This window comes from Daldinia caldariorum, assembly GCF_022478825.1.
Source record: "Daldinia caldariorum strain CBS 122874 unplaced genomic scaffold F4812scaffold_5, whole genome shotgun sequence".
Lineage (NCBI taxonomy): Eukaryota > Fungi > Ascomycota > Sordariomycetes > Xylariales > Hypoxylaceae > Daldinia > Daldinia caldariorum.
Genome location: NW_025953041.1, coordinates 1,171,444 through 1,194,962, shown reverse-complemented (window position 1 = coordinate 1,194,962; position 23,519 = coordinate 1,171,444). Strand labels below are relative to the sequence as shown.

Sequence of the window (23,519 nt, the reverse complement as noted above, 5' to 3'; positions counted from 1 at the left end):
TTCTTTGCAGCGGCGTCGGGTTTTACTAAGTACCTCTAACACCAACAAACCGCGGACCGCCTCGAAACCAGCATTTGTTCCTATACCCGCGAACTTGCAGCCTGGCCACCATTGTTTACTTTGGCCTTTAGCGGCCAACCTATAAAACTCTAATTGAGGCTATACTATCCAATTTTAAACTGAATAATTTCTTTTTTTGTTTGGCTTCTAAGCTCTTCCGCAATGGCTGACGAAGCCGAGAAGCCAGCCGAGAGCGCGGTCAAGGTTCGCGAGTCCATCGAAGCTAAAGCAATTACCGATACCAATACCGACAATGCCCCTCAAGATTCGGACTCAAATAAGGTCGCCACTAACTCTGGCGATGCTGGCGATGCTGCTGGCAAAAACGGAGAGGATTCTCGGGGAGGCTCGAGTATCAACGCTGCTGCAGACGCGAGCGCAGACGCAGACGCGGATGCGGATGCGGATGGCGACGCGGATGCTGACGGCGAGCCTGAAGAGGGTCGCACACCGAGTCGTCTCGATCACGACATGCTAATAGTCATTGAAAATACGGCAAACTATCTCTCTACTTATAGAGATGCCGAGTAAGTCCTACTAGCCCAGTCAATAGTCGTAGTTGTATCTAATAGCAAACCTCGAAAGCGGTTACCATGTTGCCTCACACTTCCAGCGCATTCCGAACCGACGACTCATCCCAGAATACTACGAAGTTATAAAAGAGCCAATCGCTTTCAGTACAATCCGAGTGAGTTACTAACCTAGTCCGACCTCTTATAATCACGTCGTCCTGACCTTGATACCTCCCACTGTAGACCAAAAAGCTTAAAAAGCAATACACCGCCTTCTCCGAATTCGTCAGGGATGTCGCTCTCATCTCCCATAATGCTATGGTTTATAACCGACCTTCCTCGGAATTCTTTCAGGACGCTGCTCGTTTACGGGAGATCTTTAAGGAAGAACTCCAAAAGCTAGTCAACGAGGGAACCATAAAGCCTGAGGATGCGGTACTCCCCGACTTAGGAGAGATTCCCGAGGCAGAAGACTCCCCTCCTCCGGATGCAGAAGACGAAGAGGCAGAAGAGGAGGATGAAGAAGACGAAGAAGATGACGATGACGACGATTCGGACGATGAGGGTGGACGGCGGCGAGGGCGGCGAGGTCGTCACTCAACTTCAGGACGAAAAACTGATACGAGAGATGATGATTCCCACAAGAAGCGAGGCCGTCCTCCCAAGGTTTTCACCCCACTGGAAGCCCGCATCCATGCGCTGCTGAAAGGCCTCCGAAAGCCGAAACATCCTGATGGCGATCTGCTAATCATCCCGTTCGAAAGGCTTCCAGATAAGCAGGCGACTCCCGATTACTTCGCTGCCATAAAGAATCCTATAGCAATGGATCTAATCAAACGTAAGGCCAAGAGGAAGAAGTATCAGAACGTGGACCAAGTACTAAAGGACCTCGATTTGATGTTCGAAAACGCGAAACTATACAATGAAGAGGGCAGTCAGATTTATAAAGATGCGGTCGAGTTGCAGCGACAAGCCCATATACTTGCTGAGCAGGAGAAGGCCAAGCCCGACAGCGAATTCGAGGGTGAGGACGGTAGACGACCCCTACCGGAAATTGTCCATAAAGGGGAGGTTTGGAAAGTTGGTAAGTCTTATGAGTTGTCGTGTCATATAGCTTAGGTGAAGTCGAGAGTGTTAACTGGACTTAGGCGACTGGGTTCATATCACCAACCCGAACGATCTGACAAAGCCTATCGTGGCGCAGATCTACCGAACCTGGGAAGACAAGTCGGGACAGAAGTGGGTAAATGCTTGCTGGTACTACCGCCCTGAGCAGACAGTCCATCGGTTCGAGAAGCATTTTCTCGAAAATGAAGTGGTCAAGACAGGCCAGTATCGTGACCATCGCATCGACGAAGTTGTGGATCGGTGCTTTGTTATGTTCGTAACTCGCTACAACAGAGGTAGACCTCGAGGATTCCCTAAGAACAAAGATGTTTATGTATGCGAAGCGCGATATAACGAGGAGAAGCATAAGCTCAACAAGATCAAGACTTGGGCAAGCTGTTTGCCTGACGAAGTCCGGGACAAGGACTACGAGATGGATCTGTTCGAGGCGCCCCGCAAGCTGAAGAAGGTTATCAGTCCCATTAAACATCTTCTTCAAGACGATGCGAAACCTACAGATCCCTTACCCAAGCCGACTTGGGGAGCACCCAATGCGCCTCCTTTGATAGGGGCCGTGCATTGTCGTGCGAGAGAGCCCAATGTAAGTTTCCTAATTTTCTTCCTTTTATATGTACCTATATTTTATAGGCATTACCCCACGAACCTAAGCGTCGCTATCGCAATATCGCAATCGCACATCCCAACCTTTATGTCTCATATGAGCAGAGCAGCAAACATGCAAAAAAGGGGCAATGGGAACAAAAGGGTACAACAGAAGAAAAAAAAGGGTGAATGGGTTTAATGTGCCGCCCCCTCTACCTGCTATCCTATCCCATTCCATCCTATCCCCCTATCTTATTCTTGCCGTCTTATCGATTGCGTTGAAACCTTTTTTTTTTCCCTAATGTCTCACTGAAGCGCGTCAACTAACATTAATCTAATTTCTTCTTACCTTACTTACTCACACACATTTTTTCTTTTACAGGAATCTCCACCCCCAGAACCAACGCCATCCCCGCCTCCGCCGCTCCCCATCATGGATTCAGTCCGTCGTCCTTCAATGATGGCAGCCCGCCCAATTGACGGTCAGGGTGATATTGTTATGGGTAATACTCATACTCCTCATTTTTCCACCATTCCAACTCCTTCCACACCGACGCCTGGACATGTCGGTGCCTATGTGCCACCTAACCCGTTCGCGCCGCGTCCTAGTCCAACTCCGGTTCCTGTACCACAATATGGCAATCATGCTGGCCCCCCCCATCCCGGCTTTCCGGTTCAGGGTATTCAAGGTCCTCCCCACGGCGCTCACGGTCACACCACACCACAGATGACTCCGCAGATGACTCCGGTACCACATTTCCAACCGCACCAACCTCCTCACCCACCTACTCCTTACAACGGATATGCGCCTCAATATAGCGCTTCTCCGGTCCCTGTACCCCATCAGCCTCACCACCCGCCTCCTCACCCAATAAATCCTCCAATGCCTCCCTATGACCCGTCGCATCGTATTGCGCCTACCCCTTCGAGAGCTTCTATGGCCCCGGTGCCTAGTCCTGGCCCACACGGGCAAGCTAATGTCTACAATCCTCCCCGTCCGGTCGAAGTTTACCGATTAGACGACGCATTAAATGACAAGATTCCCGAAGAGGTTCGACAACAATTTCAACGCGATGAAGCTGGTCACGTGTTATTCTTCACCCAACCGCCTCTGGACCGCCCGCACCGCGGTGTTTCCAGCGAGAGCGCTGGTCTTGGCCATAGCGTCCGCTATCTTGCCGACCGCTCTCGCGAAATCCAGGATCGGCGCACGAAGCGAAAGGCGAGAAATGAATTACGCCAGGCGGAAGAGAAGAAGCGGCAAGAGACTGCGAGACTCGACACCGAAAAGGAAACGAAGGAGATAATCGACCAGGCCTGCGGTGCCTTGGCCGACTGGGTCGGCTCTATGAGTAAAGAAACCGAGAAACTAATGCAAGTCTACGACGGTTGGAGCTGTCGCGATGAAGATATCGATAAGGTTGCCGGAACCATATCAGGATAGAATTCCGCCACGGATTTCGGGCAAGGTAATGAGCAGGGCGATCGATGAATTTGCCCGATAAGATGTAATTTCATAAGGGTTAGGTACCTACCACCTACCTTACCTATGGTAACCTATGTTTCTTCGGGCTTGTTTAGTATACCTATTTCTACGGCGTTTAGGTATTGAGGAGAGGGGATAAAGGGTTACACTTTCAAGGAGTCAAAAGATACCACCAACTTCTCTGGTTATAAGGGCACTGGTAAAGTGATTTATTATTTCAAGGAAGATAATAAATAAATATGGTTAGATTAGTGTCAGTATTGGTAGGCCCTGAGGCAGTTAATATACATGATTTATGATAAATAACATTAGGCTACAGTGCTTGTTGTAGACAGAATTAGCATTTGTACGTCCTGCGTAGGTTGAATGTTTACATTTTGGTTGTGTGAACATATAACATACGAATGGCCCTTGTATCTATTTACGTACAATACAATACGTAAGTCATAAGATACCTGTCAAGAGTCTTAAGTGTTCCCGGCAAAAATATGCGTCTGCACTTACATTCGCACTCCTTTCCCCTAGGTCTGTTTAGTATTATCACTGGAACTAGTTGGATAGCAAGCTATAACGTAACATGGCGTTAAATATACGTGCTCGGATATGGTAAGAGCGAATATTCAAACCGGCCTTCCCTTGTTCTGTACCTTCATGATAATGATAAATAATAACAGCTATATAAACGTGACGAGGACGCCACTCTAACATGGACTCTCCTTAGCCCCTTGTCAGAATTGTTTCAACGTAGGTACCTATCACTACCTAGGCAAATACCTAGACCCCTAGTACGATGTCGCTCTTTGGTATGCCAAATCAAAACAGCTTCTATAGTCACCTAGGTACCTTACCTACCTAGAGGTAGGTAGAATATCATGTTGGCAAGTCGTACCAGCCAAACTATGGATTAATTGAGTACGTCACTTAATCGATAGACCCTTAAAACTCCCTCTACACTGTTGGGTGATCTTTCTTGCTTCTTCTATATTGCTGGGGTACCGACTTTCGATACATTAGGTACATATCTTCTCCTATATTCGTGCCCATTTTTCACCTGGGAGAATCGTATTTTCTCCATCTTGATCACTCGCACACCGCGACATCAGCTGCCGCGTTAGGGCATGGTAGCTCTACACCTAAAACTATTTCGCTCTCCTAAATCATCCACCCCGACGAGGAGCGATGGGGGAATTGGGTTACTCCCATGATTAGATGTAGGTGAGCGGATTCGATCGGCGACAATAAGTAGTGTTACGGTTGAGGCTTAGTATTCTCTCAGTCTTTATGCTGCTACCCTATTGCAGCCTATTCCTATGAGGAACCCTGCGCGAACCGGATATCGGGCAGTCTTCAGCAAAGTTAACATAACAGCCTAATAGTGTGTCGTTTTGTCACAACTAGGAGAAGTGACGCCTAATAATCTGCTGTCCTTCGGGTGAAAAGTGCTGCTGTAAGAGTGGTGTTGGGTCAACGTTTGCCGACTGTAGTAGCATTTGAATTGCTCTGGCAACACGTGCGCCCAGCTGTCCGTGAAGCATCTCAGCCTCGAGGGCCTGTCCTACATAGACAAACACCTTATCAACTTGGGTGGTGACCGCAGGGTTTTGTCTGCACGAGAAGTTAGTATACAAATCCTTTCACTGCCACTAGAACCGTATAAAAACGGGCTCGCGTCTATTATTAGCAACTTAGACTTACTGTTCGATTAACTCCACGAGATAGCCGTAGGCATATGGCGCTGCCTCTTCATCATTGGTAACTGGTAAGGTATTGACCCTATGTGGTAATATGGTTAGCGGCCGGTATTAGTTGAGGTCGTGCTAAATGCATACCATTGTACTGCGATAGCTTGCGGATCTTGTAGACCCTGCTTGTTAAAGTGAAGAATCTTTGCGATAGCCGCGCAGGCGTTTTCTATATATGCATTAGCGAAATCTGAAATATGCACGTAATTCAACAAGAATACGAACCAGTGGCGTAAACGGCTTCTTCACCGCGCGCATCCGGTATCTGGGTCGCTTGGAACAAATAGGGGATCGATGTTGCCAGGAATTGCGCCCAGGGAGCTCCGCCACGATGAGCAGCTACACCGATGCCATACCTAAAAATGCGTTAGCGGTGATCGGACGGAATTACAAGATATCTGTGGCGATTCGTGTGATATAAAACCGATCTGCCATTGAATGTGAGACGCAGAATATAACTTACGCAGCAGCTTGTCGAATAGCAGCCGAGGGATCTTTGCAGCCTTCTAATAGAGCAGTACTAATAGCCCGCGCATAACGAACACTTTCCGGCCCGCAATATTCCAGAACGTCATCCATGATGCATAAACCCCACTGACGCTGAGTAGGATCCGGTGACGTAAGGAAGCTCTCGTAAGTGACCATGAGACGTTCCCATGGTTGGAGGAAAGCGGAGCCGTGGTTCTTGAAGATGGAGTGAAATGCCTTGTTCATATCGGACAGTAGGGTCTGATCATCCTCGATCGCGATCAAAAGTTCTTCCGCTTCGTCTTCGGCATCCTCAGCAGCAGCTCCAGCTTTATCTTCTTCACGTTTAGCAACACGGTCCCTGTAATCTTCGATAGCCGAGTGGACGCCATCGATAAATTTCCCCATATGTTGTTGGCTGAGGCAGTCCTTGCCGACCACTTCCACGGACTCGTAAAAGCATTGGTACATCTCAGCCAGAGCATCGATGGCTGGCTCAGCAGTAAGCACCTCGAGTAGCTTGTCTACCGTTCCAGCCCACAAACCTCGAAGTTCGTTCGACTCGGGGCCATAAGCCTTCTTATACGAGCTGAGAAGCTGAGGAACAAGCTTCGCTGAAATGAATCGAACAGGATCATGGAAAAAGAATGCCAGACCCGGAAGCGCAATCTTCTCCATAGTATCAGCAACGTACGGAGCAAAATGACCCTCAAGGGTCTGCGCGTACACCACGAGCAGCTCAATAGCCATATGCTTATCATCCATCGTACTAGTCCTGATTCCAATCATTTTCCCCTTGAGCGGTACTAACTCCCATCCGTCTTCTTGCTGGATCTGCTCGATCTCATCATCCGTATCCAATAGCTGAATATCAGCCTTGGCACTGGCCAGTTCAACTAACGGAGGCATGACGTTAGGCAAGAAGCGCAAGAAATCGGCCCCCATCACTCTACACATGCGTCCCCAGCAGTGCATAAGATATTGCGACTGCGGGTCGTCAGGATCGGTGATGTGCTCTTGAATATTAGCAAGGAGCTCAACCAAGACCATCGCATCATTTCCGAGACGTTCCTTTCCAACGGCCAATGCTATCAAAGTAGCACATTCCATGGCCTTGGCACGAAGCAGTCGGTACTCCTTTTCGGTTTCCTGTCGTAGGACGTTGACGAGTAGAGGCATCAGCGTGTCATAGTACTTGGAAAAGGCAGCTTCGGCGGCATCAGCAATGGTTGCAATTGTCGAAAGCGCTTGCTCCTGAACATAGCGCTTCTCATTTTGGAGGAGTTGGAAGAGTGAGGATAATAATTGGTCCAGATAGGGTTCAAGGATGCTCTTTTCTGCCTCTTCGCAAAAGTTCACCAATGCGGCAGCAGCGTGCGCCTTAACACGACCCTCCGGCGACTCAAGGACAGGGATGATGGCTTTTAAGACGGTATCATAATACTCTTTCTGCATCGTAGGCGCGAAATCTGTACTCATCTGACCAAGGGCTTGACATCCTGCCCAACGAACTCGAGGATGAGGGTCCTTCAGCGCAGGCACAACTAGCTCGAGAACATGGCTGAGCTCTTTAACCATAAGGTCACGGCAACCTTCCGATATGGCTGAGATGGCCATGAGAGCTGCGTGGCGGTCCTTCCAGGCCATAGAAGTCATCATCCTAGGAAGCCAGTGGAACGTTGGGGCTAGAATAGTCTCGCCTCCGAGTTTGTTAGCTAGTCGGTCCATGCACTGCTCTCCTGCAACATGATTTAAGTCGCTCTCCTCCTGATCAAAGTCGTCTGAAGCCAACCATTCAGCAGCATCGTCATCATCTTCGCCGAGATCCGTCATCAGACTTAAGCATTGGGTGATCATATCGGTCGTATAGGACGGATCTTTGCGACACATTGACGGAGCGTAATCGGCAAAGGTTGCCATGAGTTCGAGCGCATTCTGCCGGCTAAGATCGTTTAACTCCTTGTCCTGTATGACGCCAACGCTGAACATGACGAGGTTGTGAAACAACGGTCTGAACATTTTGGGAGACGTCTCGGCCAGTTCGATCAAGGCAACGAGCGCTTTACTAAGGTCTTCAGAGTCATGCGAATCCTTGATAGGGGGTAAAATGTTGAGTACATCGGGTAGCAAAGGGAATACTTTGCTCTGATCCTTCTTTGGGAGATTTCTGAAGAAGGACGCAAAGGCGTCCATAGCAGCCAAGCGGACTGCAACAGAATCATCCTTGAATCCCCTGTTGAAGGCATCAAGTACCGCACTGTCGTGCTGTTTTTCAATAATACCGGGCGTCGTCGCAAAGACACGGAAAGCGGTTTCACGTTGTCCCGCGTCGGCGGCAACGCTCAGGTTGAAAAGGACGGCTAGGATTTCGGGCCATTGCTGGGCTAGAATACGCAAGTTAGTAGTCGTTCTAGCGATAGGGCGCTTAGCAACTCTTCCGCCTCGAACTGCAGGCGATGCCGTAGGAACAATAGGAAGTGGCCGAGAGCGCATGGTAAAGGCAAGAAAAAGGAGAAGGCAGCAGTAGCAGTAATGTACTAACTTGACTCTGAATATTGTCTTGCAACATCGGCAACGGCGTCACTTATTTTATTTCGTACCAAGCGGTCCCTTTCGTTAGCCAAGGCTTCAAGCAGCTTTTGGCGGATAACAGAAGCCTGCTCGAAAGGTAAGGATATAAAGACTTCGGACGTGTCGCCTTTGTCGTTCTTGCGTGTTTTGGATGCTATCCGACGGAATATAACAGCGGCAAAGGAGCGCAACTAGATAGATGATTTGGCATGTCAGTCTTTCAGACGCAAGACAAGAGGGGTTCATCAAAGAAATGTATAACGTTATACTATACGTTATACTATACTAGATTATACTTACGGATGTTTCAGTTGAGGCTGCTATCTGCTCAGCCAGACCCATCAACAAAATGTCAGGACGGGCACTGGTCCAGCTATTCTGCAAATGTCCCTCGGCCTGAGATCTTATAGTGTTATCCGGGGATTGCAGGGCTTGCAAGAGCTGAGTTAGCTCTGCATGAGTTTCTGCCGGAAGGACTGACATGTTGTTGTGCGATAATCGAGGCAGAGTAGTTCTACCTGAGAGGAAAGGGCGTAGTGTTTTAGCAAGTCGATCAGGTCGAGAGGTCGAAATCAAAGTCTGTCAAAGTCTGTCAAAGTCTGTTCAAGTTGTGTCGCTTCGTGATGTTGTGCCCCGCAGGGCTAAGGCGCGGTGGTGGCCTGGCCTACAGCGGGTTCTAAGAGTGTAGAAGATTAGGTGAATAATGTCGAGTTACAGTAATGAAGTTCATAGAACAAGTTCCTGTATTAAGTTACTCGGGATAATTTGAGGTTTAAATTTGTATAAAGGATCCCTTGAGATTATAACAGAGGGAACTTGGTAGTGAAAAAAAGATCTCGCCTGTACTATGGATATTGCTGTTGCTGTTGTTGTTGTCGTGTTTTTTTATTTGGCATCTATGGTAACGAGGGGTCGCGAAAGAGGGGAGGTTTTGTTATCGATTTTTTTTTTCCTTTCTTCAATGCACGTTGATAGAACTCCTTGAAAATAAAATAAATTCTTAGACCAGCGGGAGTACATTAAATGGTCCGTGCATAAAATGCTTTCGTCTAGCTATGCTAACTTCAAAGAGCAAACGTTCGCTGCTTTTGATTGCTTGACTTGGGCGATATGTAGCCGAATAAGGCTTAGGCCAGGCCTAACTACCTACTATCGATAAAATCATTGGGTACCGATAAGATCACTTGAAATCACTCGTTTAATTTTTGGCCGTGACAGCCTCAGCGTTAGAATCTTTAGGACCTAATGCAACTAAAAGATCTCGATTCAGCACATACCTAATTACCTTAGATAATATTAGGTACGGATTCCATTTAGTTCGGTTTTGCAATAATGAGTTGCTGGAATGTTTGTTTGTCTGGTATGCTGTGGCCCATGTATGGCATAGTACAGCCTATCCTCAGTCGATTGGTTCCAGCCTATATCCCGACAATGCGCTACCTATTTGCGCTGCCACGTATTACATCCTCTCATTCACTCCGATGCCTTATTAGCTGGCACAGGAGAGTACGTATGTCTAGAACATTTGCAAGCTTATTTGCAAGCTTATGGTTCCCCTCATGAAACTATAGATCAGGTACCTTAGGTACTGATAAATAGGGCAGAAGGTTGAATAATATGAGGCACGTTAAGGCCTAGGTAGATTAGAGGTAAGCATGTGTAAGAAAAGAGAAGATATCACGTTTACAAGTTATTCTATATGGGCCCACTTCTAGTCTGCTGGTTACCTAATATATAGGTAGGTACATTAGGAAGGCCCTGTTAAGGTTAACAATATCAGCTGCAGATTGACCCGAATGACAGACGAGTGACGGTGTAGAAAGGTGAAGGAGGGGTTTGCCGTATAACGTACCTAGGTACGGGGTAGTTATGCTATCCATAATTGGAATAATATTGTACAATATTAGCTTGTAGGCACTGTGCGTTAGTATCTCCAAGCTACAAGTATAGGAGAATAGGTAGAATGGACATATGCACTTTCCTTCTCTTCAATGCACCGCAAGCACCACTTGCCTTCAGATGGGAAGTACCCGTATATATAATATATACCTCTTATCTAAAGTTACCTAACCTAATATATATCAATATATCATAAACGCTATGGACGCATTTACATCCATATCCGCATCCACATCCACATCCACGTCCACATCCACACCCACATCCACATTTACATACCTCACGCGCACACGCACACGCACATACACATACACTTCAATACTCATATGAGATCAGTAAAAGCAATGGTAGGTAGCTACCTTTAATCTAGACTAGGTATATGTACCTATTGTATTGTACCTAGTTAGCTATCGGCACAAGCTTCGAAGCTACCTACCTAACAGGACATCCACCAATTCCCCTCGTCAACTTCACATCAAAGGTGAATAACCGCCCCGTATTTATATGGTTATAGGTACCTATATTTCACCTCAGTCAATCGCCTCTAATATAGTATTTTCTTCGCCATGGATCCTAATGCCTTCTCTTTCCGAGGACGCAAAGATTCTAAGGAAACGAGCATCTCACCGCCACCCCCTCAACGGACAGCTTCTTCCTCGAGTGTTCACAAATCTAGCCATGTCCTAGGTCACAGCCATCGCTCAAGCCTCGCGGAGAACTTGAGGGGTCTGCCGCCGTCCCCGCGAAATCAGCGACATCCGTCTTTCACCCAGGCCGCCCTTCAAGAATTGCTCAATCACCCGCCGGCTCCGAAACAGCAGAACCCTCGCTTCGCCGGGAGGGACTGGCGCGATGTCGCAATCGGGGAGCTCGTGTCCAAAGATGACGTTTCCTGGGTGGAAATGGATACCAGCGTGCAGGATGCCACAATGGTACTACGAATCCCGATCCACCAACATCCATCTTATGCAGCTTATCTTTCTAACCATGCCTTCAGGCCCTTCTCAAGAATACATCGAGCAACGTCGTCATTATCCGGGAGAACGCCACCAGTACCGTTCCAATCTCCACATTCGATTATAACGACTTAAACGCCTACATCCTGGTCGTGGTCGGTTTAGCGCATCCGACTGACGATCTGGTGGAATTGTACGATTCGATAGCGAAAAGAGCACAGGCCCGGGATAACATCCCGCTCCGCGACATCCAGCCAATCTGTCGGAAAGAATCCCTGATCACATTGCAGGGAGATGAAGACCTGGCAAAGGCGATTGAGGTCTTCGGCAGCGGTGTACACCGGGTCCTTGTCCGCAATCACAATGCCGAGCTGATCGGCATTCTAAGCCAGCTGGAGCTTTTGGAATTCTTCTGGAACGAAGGCATTAACTTCCGCGTCATCGACGATCTTTATCCCAAGCTTCTACGCGAAGTCAGCATCGGCTCCCAACAGATACTAGCTGTCAAGTACGTACAATATCATACCTAACCCTGAATTACCCGTCTCTAACAACCGCATAGTGCAGACAGTCCATTGACGGAAGCTCTCAATCTAATGAATCAGGAGGGTCTATCAAGTGTGGCTGTAGTTGATAACGCTTTGAACGTCGTCGGCAATATTTCCACGGCCGATGTTAAACTTCTTACCAACTCAACTAGCCTCCCGTTACTACAAAGTTCGTGCATGCACTTCATATCAGTTATCTTGACCGAGGATGGGGTAGAGAAAGGCAAGGATTCGTTCCCTGTCTTCTACGTTAACCCTTACTCGACGCTCGCACACACGGTGGCCAAACTAGTTGCTACTCGTTCGCACAGGATGTGGATCGTGGAATCTGCGTCTCCATCTCCTTCGGCCCCGGGAACTCCTTCGTTAGGTCCCACCGTGTTCGTCCCGACGCCGTCTTCTTCGCAGACTTCTCTTACCGGTACTCATTTCCCTTCGGTCCCTCCAGCATCCACCCTACCCGGATCTCACTTGTCTGGGCGTTTGATCGGTGTTGTTACCTTAACGGATATTCTCAACCTCTTTGCAAAGTCAACGGGACTGAATCCCACAGATCCGAGCGAGCAGCGAGCACGTAGACGTAGGAGCTCGAGCAGTTCTGTGCGCCCGTCCATCGAGTCTGCCCGTGCTAGTCTTGATATTCGGCGATAGGGGAACATCCAGCTATGGTAGTGCGCGTTGTGAGGTTTAAAAGCTCAGGGGCTCGGGTTTATTATGACAACGATCTTACATATTACGCTGTTCGGCTATGGTTGTTGCTCTTATCATATTGCAATGATATTCGATATTTGAGTTTTCTCACCCGTCTTCATATTAGCAGTAGAGTGGGTGGTTTGTTGCTGATACTTCAACTGCGCGACGTTTTTTATTTATTCACGGCGCAGGCAATGACACTAATGAGACAATTTCCTTTGGGGGAGCTGGTAGAGTGGACTTGCTCTCCGCTCCCGTCCTCACGAAACCATGGTCGGAGTTCTTTGGATACATTCGAATATTCTTAGCTCATGCTTACTTTACTTTACGTCCCCCATTACTATTAGTTACTACGCAACGATAATTACCAGTTAGGGATTAAAAAAATTGGCTCCGAATGAATATATGTAGGGGCACTTGTTTGATGACTTTGATCTTGGAAGTGACTTTCACGTATATCAAGTCCCACCATAGTAGTAGTGTAGTGTCTTGCTAGTTTCGCCCATGCACAGGGTATGGATTAGTCAAAACAGCACCAATGGCATAATATCTGTCATTTGTATGCGTTAATCCGAATAAGTCAGTCGTTCTTCATAAAGCGAAGAAGGGGGGTAGGAATAATTGCTCCTATTGTCCTGAGACTCACCTATAAATGGTTGGTTGGTTGGTGGAGTAGGTACATAACTTAATGAGAGAAATGAGAGAACCTTGGAAATGAGATATCATTACCGTCTTGATTGGTTAAAACGAAACTAACGTAGTGCGGACTACATATAGCGCTATAGCAGGCACTTGGACCAACAACAAGCGAACAAGGCACGATGCCGGAGTGGTCTAACGGGTGAGACTTGAATCATAACATGATCCAGTCTATCTCATGTCTTAGGACGCGCAGGTTCGAATCCTGCTCGTGTCGATTCTTTCCTTTTTCGAATTATCAACTTTCGAGCTTAATTTTTTTTGGCTCTTTTTTGCACTTTCTTTACTTTTCTTATCTCTCTATCCTGTCTATCCTAGGTATCAAATTAGGTATGCTGGATGGATTAGTTCTATGAAATGGAAATAGACGTCTTGCATCTTTCCCTTAAGACTTCAACAACCATTGAATTGCATTTCCTTAACTAGTAGGAGGTATTCCATGGCCGCAGTATTAGGTTTCGGTCCCTTGACAAACGGCCTCAATAAACATATTATAAATTCCCACTCCTTGACCCTTTTAGCAAGGAGGCCGTTGATGAACAAGTAATCGAAGTTAAGTTTTTTTTTCTTCTATTTAGTTCAATACTTCCCACTCATTCCACCCGCTCTTCATTTATCCTCATCCTTAGATTTCCGCGCCTTTAGTATCCTCTCCTGGTCGGCAGGCGAGAATAGCGAGGTGCCTTGCTGCAGGGACTTGACGAGCATGGCTACCGCATCGCCTTTGAAGTCGTCGGCGTTACGGATTTTGTCCAGGTCCTCCGCGAACTCCTTGGTGCTTTGTTGCAAGTAATAGGATGTGAAGTCCGGGGACGTGTTGCTTTTGTCCGACATGATTATTATTATTATTTTCTGGTTTCCCTTTGATTTACCGGTATTCCGATGGGAGCTTGAATTGTGGCCCCGAAGTTTATTTTTGTTAATTGTCGGATGTGGTTAATTGTTAGCTGTGAGCCAGTGACGAATATGAAACAGAGCGTTTTGGTGGTGGAAAACTTTGTGATTTTACTGTCACTGGCTCATGTCCCCTCTTAAATTAGTAGGTGCATAACTTTAGTGAAACTATCTAGGTACATTACCTAGTGGATTAGTGGACTAATACGTACCGTTGTAGGAGGTACCTAAGCTATTCCACAAGCCAATCCTCAATTCTCGTGATGAATGTGATGTTACAATTGACAAATAACAAACCGGGTGCATAGCTAGCTGGTTAAAATAGTGAAGCTGTAGTAGTGTCACCACAGACAAAGATAGGCTATTTCAGCTCCCCCGCCTTATTCTGTTTCACAGTATGCAGAACTCCATTGTCGGCTTCATTACATCAATAAATATGTACCTATTTATCTGATGTAACCCCTATATCTTTGATTGCTGTTCATCCACTCGTCGTTCTTCCGACTACTTCAACCAAAAAAAATAAATAAACATAAACTTAGCTAACCAGTACATATCTACCTACCCTACCCAATACAATTATAGCATCAAAATGGCACCTCACGAAGGTTTGGTACATATGAAAGAGTACGATTGGAGGGATAGTAACGTTGAGAATATCGGATCGGAGCTTGACCATAAAGTCAAATACAACTCGGCTGCCAGTGAGCCGGCATGGCAAGAAGTCGGACAAGCCCCCGGCCTTTACGTTTGGCGAATTGAGGATTTCCAGGTAGTCCCATGGCCAAAGGAACGGCACGGCGACTTTCACGAAGGAGATAGCTACATTGTCCTGCACTCGTTCAAGGTGGGAAGTAAAGATGGAGAGGAAAAGCTGGCCCACGATATCTTCTTCTGGCTCGGAAGCAAGACAACGCAAGACGAGGCGGGCACCGCCGCTTACAAGACGGTCGAACTCGACGAGTTCTTACACGGCGTCGCCATACAGCATCGCGAGCTACAAAAAGAACCTTCCGAAGATTTTATGGCATTATTTTCTCGTGTCCGGATTCTGTCCGGCGGTGTCCGCTCAGGTTTCACGCATGTCGAGACTGAGGAGGAACCGAAAGAGACGGTTACCTTGCTCAGGATCTTTAAGCACCCGACTGCTAAGCGGGCCGACTCGATCCTGGTTTACGAAGTTGAACCTACCTGGCAGAGTCTTGACGAGAATGACGTCTTTGTACTGGAGCGCAACGACAAGATCTGGGTTTGGCAGGGTAAGAATTGCAGCCCAACGGAGAAGGCCAAGGCTGCCCAGGTCGTTCACGAGATGACCATCGCAAAACACCTAGACGTCGAGGTAGTATCGCAAACCGAGTCGAGATCGCGAACTATTGTTGCTATGCTGGGAGGAGAGGATACCGAAGGACCGTTCCGGACACCGCGACCCATTGTCCCGTCCAACAGCCAAGATGCTGGTCGTCGACCTCGCCGGTTGTTCCGTCTATCGGATGCCTCCGGTCAACTGAGGTTCGATATCGTGAAAGAAGGCGCTGCGATCAATAGTTCCGATCTGGATAGCAACGATGTTTTCCTCTTGGATACAGGGTCTACTGTTTGGGTCTGGCAGGGCTCAGGAGCAAGCAGAGCAGAGAAGGCCATGTGGATCAGAGTGGCGGAATCGTACATCCGACAACTTGGAGAGGAATCCAACGGAGGCGACACAGCATATTTGACACCGATTTCTAAAATAGTTGAGGGCAACGAAAGCGCAGGATTTTTCAGAGCTCTTGAAGCATAGGGAAAGAAAAAATACAAGGAACGGATAGGCATCGCCTCATTGACCTAGGTAACTACTATGCTTGAATATGCAATTAAGAAGGAAATGGGGGAAAAGGGGATTAATAAATTTCAGCTTCGATGAAGTACCTAATACCTAAAGAAACAGGGGGAAGCTTCCAACTAGGCCACTAAACGCGTCGCTAATATGTTTACATAACGGTCTTAGTGCCGGAAGCGCGGAAACTTGTATAAAAAAGAATAATTGGGATGCAGCATTAAGCATTCAGCATTCAGTATTAAGCAACTTTGTCTGGACCCTTTTTTTTTCCAGTTTGGGATCGCTACCGACCTTTTTCCCTTATGATAATATTACTACCTATCCCCGTCTCACACGCTTCCAATTCTTAAAACACTTCACCTACAAATTCAACCCCCAGATTGTTGTTGTAAACCGTATGTTGTTAAACTTTCAAATGTCGTTCCTTCAATAAATTTGTCGCAAAATCACCCCGTATTACCTCATTGTTCAAAATGGACTTGCACGAGGCGCAGGTCTATTTGCAGACCTCGCTTCAAGAAATATCCGACGCATTCCAAAAGGTCCCCGGAAGTGCCGTTTTAGTTCGATATATCCAGTCAAGCTACCAGAATGATCCCGTCCGGTCTGCTATAGAACTTGTGCTCGTGATATTCTTCGTTCGATACCTTCTGTCGCCTTCCTATCCTACCCACGATCCCAACTACGTGAAGCTCAGCGATGACGAGATTGATGAGCTCGTTAGGGACTGGGAGCCCGAACCTCTCGTCGCTGACCGGACTCCGTTGGAGGAAGCTGAAGCTGAGAGACAGCCCATCATTGTCGGGTAAGCATTAGTCTTATACTCTTCTTCTTCTTCTTCTTCTTCTCTTTACGTGTCAAAAAAAAAAAAAAAAAGCATCGCTAACTGCATCGGTAATAAATAGACCGACGGGCCCGAAGGTGAAGCTGTCCACCGGAAAGACTGTCGTGAACTTGGCCTCTTACAACTTTTACAATTTCAACGCAAGCGAATCGATCAAGGAAAAGGCGATCCAGACATTGCGCACCTACGGAGTTGGCCCTTGCGGTCCCCCGCAGTTTTACGGCAACCAGGATGTCCACATGCAAACTGAACTCGATATCGCCATGTTTCTCGGCACTCAGAGCTGCATCATCTACGCCCAGGCTTTTTCTACAATCTCTAGTGTTATTCCGACTTTCTGCAAGCGAGGTGACGTTATCGTAGCTGATAAGATGGTCAACTACTCGATTCGCAAAGGACTGGAGGCCTCCCGAAGCCTCATTAGATGGTATGAGCATAACGACATGGAAGACTTGGAAGAGGTTATGAAGAAAGTGGTTCAGGAACAAGTAAAGAAGAAGGTCCTGACTAGGCGATTCATTGTTACCGAGGGACTCTTCGAAATGGTTGGCGACTGTTCAAACCTTCCCAAGCTCGTAAGTCAACACTTGCCAGTATAAAATTGAGTCGACCTTTACAGTATACTAACTAACGACTTGCCAAATTTTTAGATCGAATTGAAGGAGAAGTACAAATTCCGTATCGCTCTGGACGAGACCTGGTCATTTGGTGTGCTCGGTCGTAATGGACGAGGACTTACAGAGGCGCAGAATGTCGACGCGGAGGCTGTTGATATGATCATCGGCTCTATGGCTGGACCTCTCTGTGCCGCTGGTGGGTTCTGTGCTGGTTCAAAGGACGTGATACGACATCAGCGTATCAATGCCGCATCGTACACTTACTCGGCTGCTTTACCGGCTATGGCTGCTGTTACGGCTAGCGAGACGTTGAATGTCCTACAATGCAACCCCGATATCCTACAGGCATGCCGAGATAACATCCAGGCCATGAGAGCACAACTCGATCCCCGCAGCGAATGGGTCCGATGCACAAGTGACCCTGAGAATCCTGTCATGCTCCTTGTATTCAAGCCCGAGGTGGTTTCGGCCAGACGGCTAACTAACGAAGACCAAGAACGACTATTCCTCGAGATTACGGATGAGGTAAGTTTTGTAAGAACTTTATAAGCAAAGCTCCACATACTTACGAAGATATATAGGCACTTGCCAATGGTGTGCTGATTACGCGGCTGAAGAGTTTCCCGCTAATTGGCAGCATCGGTACTGATGATATTGATATTAAACCCGCCCTGAAGGTTTGTATCACGTCGGGCTTGACCAAGAAGGAAATTGAGAAGGCCGGCACGACGATTCGGCACGCCATTACCAAGATTATGACCCGGAAGCCCAACCGGCAGTCGTCGACACTAGCTGCTTAGGAGACATTCAGTTTTTCGTGATCTTGTTTACTACTACTTCACACGACGCTTCACGACATGACACAGGATGAGGCAGTTGTATATGTGTAATGGGTTTTATTATACTACGACTTGAGCATGACCCTGGGTTAAGATGGATACATAGGCACTCAATCCAGCATTGATTGATGATCGAGAAGTCCAGGAATATTATATATATACCTGTACCTAGGTATATATATATATATATTCGAGATGAGAAGACTAACGGTCCAGGATCAAACTACACGATAGAATCAAATACTAATTGCTAATTCCCTCATACGAGTGTTTTGAGTGTTCCCACTGTGACAACGTGACAAAGTGACAACATGACAACGGGCTGGCTCTTATATTTTATCAGTCTTGTCTGAAGAAAGAATAAAAAAAAAAAAAAAGAGGCTGTTTTGTTTAGGGCTTCGATAGTGAAAGAGAGAGAGGGCATTGTCCTTTTATAACTGGCCGACATACAATACATGCATACATACGACTTATCCCTTAGGTACAATGTATCAACATGCGATGTCCACCTGCAATGGCCAATGATTGTCCTCCGGTACCTGGTTCCTGGCGCTTTCCAGATGAACTATTAGATGAAACCTGAAACATTGACGACTACCTGGACTGGTACCTGGTGACCATGCGGTTCTCGACCGAAGGGAAGCGTGGGTCTCATTTCTCTAGCGTTCCTGCCGCGCGTTCTGATGACGTTCTAGATATAATAAAAATAAATAAAAAATATCGACCCACGATCTCGTATTTCGTTGCCTTCACCACCACCAGTTCAAGTCAAATCTCATATAATTCGTGAGGTAACACCTATATATGACCGACCCCATCATTCCTTACGATACCTGTCTAAAACTATAAAACCTAAGGTCAGCAGCAAGTAGTTACTAACTACTATATTTACCTAGTTATAGTTACTTACCACTACTATTAAACACACTCTTTTTTAACAGCCACATTCCACATCCCACATTCCTTTGAGGTTTATCTACAGTTAGATCGAGAGGAATAAACACGAACTAACTGGTCAACCGTGTGAATTACTTTTACGTATTCATTCCATTGACCTAACCTATATCGCATTCGTCATATTTTCGGAAATAAGGCAAGTGTTGATAATGACCTGTGTCTAAACTCGGGAATAAACGGTTGTAAGGAAATCCTCCTTTTCAGCTCTCCCTTCTTCATACCATACAACAGCAGTTTCTACATAGTACAACGTTCCTGGCTCAGTTTACCCCTGGATGACTCTCTCTGAGTTTGGAATTCAAGACCGATCTCACCCACCCTCCTCCCCCCTTTTTTTACAACGCCATCATTCCTTCACCACAAACTCCCCTTTGAGAAAAGTACATTCAAGGAACGCGCAACCCTCCGCGTGTCTTGTTTACCGCCCCTTTCTTTTTCTTTTCTCGATACCCGGGCAACTTCCGCCACGTTATGGTATCAATTATGTTAATACTATTTGCTTGGATGGGATTATCCCGTTCCTCGAGTCTAGAACCTCTTGCATATTCCCTAAGTCCCTTCACACAATCCTCTTTTACCTCCTAGCACAAACTCTCGCTTCACTCCTTTGTCTGCTTTTTGTTTCCCGAGCAGTTCTTGTAACTGATGGACACCAACTGAGTGTCGTTTGCCGCATTCATGTCCCCTTTTGTCTCTATTCTCGTCGCTCCTTCAAGTAAATCGTTGCCTCGCTAACAACACAGGCCACTCCTTATTTTCATTTTATTTTTCTGAAGTTTCGCGATTCGCTCATTCTAGAAATACCCAGCATCGTGTTAACATATCGACATCATGAGACCTACACTACTTTCTCTAAGTTTTCTTTCCCTCCTCGGCCTGTCGGCTGGGCAGCCGAGTAAGTCTTACTGCTCCGATATATCATCACTCCACGAGAACACAAACTCATATATTTTCAGGACATCAACATCTTCACCGGCATAGGGCAAACAGAGCCCCTGTCGAGAAGAGGGATAAAATTACTGTTACTGATGCCAAGTACAGTACAACGACTGAACTTCCCGAAGTCGTGGTCTATGTAGACCAAAACAACAACCCGATCCGCACCACCACTGAAACGGTTGTTTACGTCCCCCTGTCGGCAGAGACGGATCAGACATCGACTCCTACGGCCGAGAGTGTTCCACTGCCGACTAAGGGCGCGCAGGTAGATAAGTCTACACCGTCTTCGTCGTATCAGCAGGCTTCTCCCACTGCCGAACAGAACTCATCCTCCGAAGTCACCTCAGCCGCCGACTCATACCCGACCAGCTCAGCATCGGCGTCCTCTTCAGCAGCTTCTCCATCTGCAAGCAGCGGCGCTCTTCATGGCGTCGCTTACTCTCCTTACAAAGGTAACGGAGAATGCAAGACCGCAGACGAGGTTGATGCGGACTTTGCGCTCATAGCCAAGGACTACGGCGTCATTCGCTTGTATGGCGTTGATTGCGACCAGGTTGCGACAGCGTATGCGGCTGCTAAGAAGTATGGAAATAAGCTATTCTTAGGTATCTTCGACATTAATGCGGTCGAGGATGGCGTATCTACCATGGCGTCCGGTGTTCAGAACGACTGGGATATTGTCGACACCGTCTCGGTAGGTAACGAACTAGTCAACGACGGTGGTGCAACTGTGGACCAGGTGCTCAGCGCATTGAGCCAGACGCGCTCTCTATTGAGAACCGCAGGATATGAAGGACCTGTCGTCATTGTGGATACGTTCGTCGCCGTTCTCGCCCATCCCGAGCTCTGCGACCAGTCTGACTACTGCGCTGTTAACGTCCACCCCTTTTTCGACCCCAACACTGGTGCCGACGGAGCAGGCTCGTTTGTTACTTCCACCGTCAGTAACATCCGCAGCAAGCTATCCGATTCGAGCAAGCGTATTGTCGTGACGGAGACGGGTTGGCCCTGGCAAGGCGAAGCGAACGGCGCTGCCGTTCCGGGAATGGACCAGCAGACGACCGCGCTCTCATCCATCAAGTCGGCCTACGCTTCTAACGCGAGCAACGTGATCCTCTTCACGGCTTTCAACGACATGTGGAAGAAGGCCGAGGCTTCCACTTTTATGGCGGAGCAGTTCTGGGGTATGGGAGGGCGATATTCGCCGTGCGACGAGTAGGACGGTCTCGTGGTGTAGAGCGACGGGTAGATCAATCAATCACGAATTAACGAATTAGGTCAGGCATACAAGGTACGCATGGATAGATGGATGGGTGGGAAGAGGTTTGGCTAAGTTCGGTAGGATCCGAGTTAGCCATAAAATAGGGGAAGGGGGCAAAGGAAGTAGGTGTGTACGATTTGCGCAACATTCTATTCTTTGTAGATCATTTCTACGTCGTATTTTTTTTTCTTTTTCCTTCTTCATCTATTCGAAATCTTGATGATTTATTGAGTACCTAGTGAATTTCTTGAGGGACTTGATGATATACAGATATGCTACGGTGCTATATAAACGGCTCTGCTTTAGGTACCTAGGTATTTATCCTAATTTCTGAGGGTATTGTATCGTTCATGCCAAACTCGCTTCCACCTCGCTATAACAAAATAACCACTAAACCTACCGACAGCCCAATTCCCGCCTTCCACAAAACCCCTCCTACATCTTCTACCCGCCCACTAACACCATCTGATTTCTTCGGACGACCTTTGCCTCCTCCGCTTCCTCCGGATCCACCGCCTGCCGCGCGGGTACTCGTGCTCGCGGCACCAGCACCAACAGCCGTACTTGCAGTAGTCGTCGAAGTCGTGGCAGCGGTAGCGGTAGCGGTAGTGGTGCTGTAATAAGTATACGTCCTCCCGCCGCGGGTCCCCGTGAGCGGGGCGTCGCCGAGCGTCAGCACGCCCCACGAGGCCTGCGGGGCGGCGACGGCGTACGGCGCCACGACGACGCTGGTGTTGGGCATCAGCGGGCCCAGGGACGCGGTCAGCGCGTCGGCGTCGGCTACCCAGGTGCGCCCGCTGCAGGTCGCGGCCGTCGTGGAGGTTAGGTCGCAGGCTTGGGTTACGGTGCTGTGGTTGGTTAGATTTGGGATAGGGGAGGGGAGGAAAGGTAGCGTAAATGAGGGTAAAGGAAAGTAGGTACCTAGGGATGGAGAAAGGGGGGGGAGAGGAGGGAAAGGGGGAAGAGGAAAAAGGAAAAGGAAAAAGGGAAGAGGAGAAGAGATGGAAATAATAAGAGCCTCTTACATCACCCCAGATATCGTGTCTACTACGTTCAGCGTCCGCGGCCCCTCCGTGAACCGGGACGGCACGACGTCGTCGTCGGCGATCGAGCACCCGATGCGATCCGGCGCGCAGAATACCGAGTATACGGTTTCGACGTCGTTCTACGTGTGCGGTTGTTAGCTACGCCTGCTGCTATTTCTTTTTTTTTTATTCCTCTCTCCCTTCTCTGTCTCCCTCTCTCTTTTTTTCTCCTCCCCCTCCCATTCCTTCCCTTCCGCAAAATGAATAAAATAAACGATTATCCAAGCAACACAGAGTACGTGTCAACAAAACAAAAAACACAGGGAACACTAGAAGAAAGAAGAAAGAAAAAAGAAAAAACACATACGCTAGAAATAATACTCCCCCGCCACTCGGACCACCGCGTCCCGGGCACGTCCGGCAGAAATATCGGGACGGCCGTCGGGCCACCCGGCGCGGGCGTGACAGTACCTGTTTTCTTAGCCCGGGCCAGGTCCGCGAATAGCGACAGACCCAGAAGAAGTAGCGGTAACCATGGGCCACCACTACCGCCACTACCACCACTACCACCACTACCACCACCTGCTGCCGAGGCCATCGTGGTCCTTGTTGAGAATTTCGTCATAGAGGGATGGATAGATGCTATATGATATCAAGGTAGGTAGGTTAGGTTCCTAGGTAAGGTAGAAGAAAAAAAAAGAAGGCAACAATCAGCAGCTACCTAGAGGGCATGAGGCTCAAAACAAGCTTTATTTATTTATGAACCGTCGCGTCGCATTTCCACCCCGAGAATCGAAAGCGAGGCTTTGTAAAAATAAGGCCTCCCATCATCTCTCGCTCTCGCTATCGTGGCTGTAGTAACCTATCATACCACATAAGTCCTACAGCAGGTCTATATAACCTAATGTATATAGGTAGGTAATCAAGTGACGATATATATATAGGTAGCTATGTAAGGCATTTTCATTTCCCCCCGC

At 47.7% G+C, this 23,519-nt stretch overlaps 8 protein-coding genes and 1 non-coding gene across 9 annotated transcripts; 6 read left to right on the top strand and 3 right to left on the bottom strand.

Annotated features, from left to right (window-relative positions):
- The first annotated feature begins 29 nt into the window (after positions 1-29).
- F4812DRAFT_423049 (uncharacterized protein) lies at positions 30-4,071 on the top strand. The gene is made up of 5 exons (XM_047933731.1): positions 30-587; positions 646-748; positions 816-1,656; positions 1,721-2,280; positions 2,665-4,071. Exons 1-5 carry the CDS (start codon positions 223-225, stop codon positions 3,724-3,726), a joined length of 2,931 nt encoding a protein of 976 aa, XP_047791757.1. The 5' UTR covers positions 30-222; the 3' UTR covers positions 3,727-4,071.
- Positions 4,072-5,162: 1,091 nt separating this feature from the next.
- On the bottom strand, positions 5,163-9,032 carry F4812DRAFT_457981 (ARM repeat-containing protein; the record flags this gene model as incomplete). Its single annotated transcript, XM_047937271.1, has 7 exons — positions 5,163-5,373; positions 5,464-5,541; positions 5,598-5,679; positions 5,736-5,866; positions 5,974-8,362; positions 8,521-8,740; positions 8,850-9,032. The coding sequence occupies 7 exons, from the start codon at positions 9,030-9,032 to the stop codon at positions 5,163-5,165; spliced, it is 3,294 nt and encodes a 1,097-aa protein (XP_047791756.1).
- A 1,464-nt stretch (positions 9,033-10,496) lies between these two features.
- On the top strand, positions 10,497-13,073 carry F4812DRAFT_423043 (uncharacterized protein). Its single transcript, XM_047933730.1, has 3 exons — positions 10,497-11,380; positions 11,446-11,912; positions 11,967-13,073. The coding sequence occupies exons 1-3, from the start codon at positions 11,015-11,017 to the stop codon at positions 12,601-12,603; spliced, it is 1,470 nt and encodes a 489-aa protein (XP_047791755.1). The 5' UTR covers positions 10,497-11,014; the 3' UTR covers positions 12,604-13,073.
- Positions 13,074-13,460: 387 nt separating this feature from the next.
- F4812DRAFT_t67 lies at positions 13,461-13,561 on the top strand. The gene has a single exon. It is a non-coding gene; the product is annotated as a tRNA-Ser (tRNA).
- A 392-nt stretch (positions 13,562-13,953) lies between these two features.
- Positions 13,954-14,178, bottom strand: F4812DRAFT_457979 (uncharacterized protein; the record flags this gene model as incomplete). The annotated part of the gene is made up of 2 exons (XM_047937270.1): positions 13,954-13,998; positions 14,059-14,178. 2 exons carry the CDS (start codon positions 14,176-14,178, stop codon positions 13,954-13,956), a joined length of 165 nt encoding a protein of 54 aa, XP_047791754.1.
- Positions 14,179-14,556: 378 nt separating this feature from the next.
- F4812DRAFT_329236 (actin depolymerizing protein) lies at positions 14,557-16,277 on the top strand. The gene has a single exon (XM_047931551.1). It carries the CDS (start codon positions 14,831-14,833, stop codon positions 16,019-16,021), a length of 1,191 nt encoding a protein of 396 aa, XP_047791753.1. The 5' UTR covers positions 14,557-14,830; the 3' UTR covers positions 16,022-16,277.
- On the top strand, positions 16,273-18,628 carry F4812DRAFT_423038 (PLP-dependent transferase). The gene is made up of 4 exons (XM_047933729.1): positions 16,273-16,865; positions 16,966-17,479; positions 17,555-18,046; positions 18,103-18,628. Exons 1-4 carry the CDS (start codon positions 16,534-16,536, stop codon positions 18,319-18,321), a joined length of 1,557 nt encoding a protein of 518 aa, XP_047791752.1. The 5' UTR covers positions 16,273-16,533; the 3' UTR covers positions 18,322-18,628.
- An 891-nt stretch (positions 18,629-19,519) lies between these two features.
- Positions 19,520-21,502, top strand: F4812DRAFT_329157 (glycoside hydrolase superfamily). Its single transcript, XM_047931550.1, has 2 exons — positions 19,520-20,212; positions 20,274-21,502. Exons 1-2 carry the CDS (start codon positions 20,149-20,151, stop codon positions 21,473-21,475), a joined length of 1,266 nt encoding a protein of 421 aa, XP_047791751.1. The 5' UTR covers positions 19,520-20,148; the 3' UTR covers positions 21,476-21,502.
- A 388-nt stretch (positions 21,503-21,890) lies between these two features.
- F4812DRAFT_457975 (uncharacterized protein) lies at positions 21,891-23,140 on the bottom strand (the record flags this gene model as incomplete). Its single annotated transcript, XM_047937269.1, has 3 exons — positions 21,891-22,365; positions 22,543-22,682; positions 22,910-23,140. 3 exons carry the CDS (start codon positions 23,138-23,140, stop codon positions 21,891-21,893), a joined length of 846 nt encoding a protein of 281 aa, XP_047791750.1.
- Between the last annotated feature and the right edge of the window lie 379 nt (positions 23,141-23,519).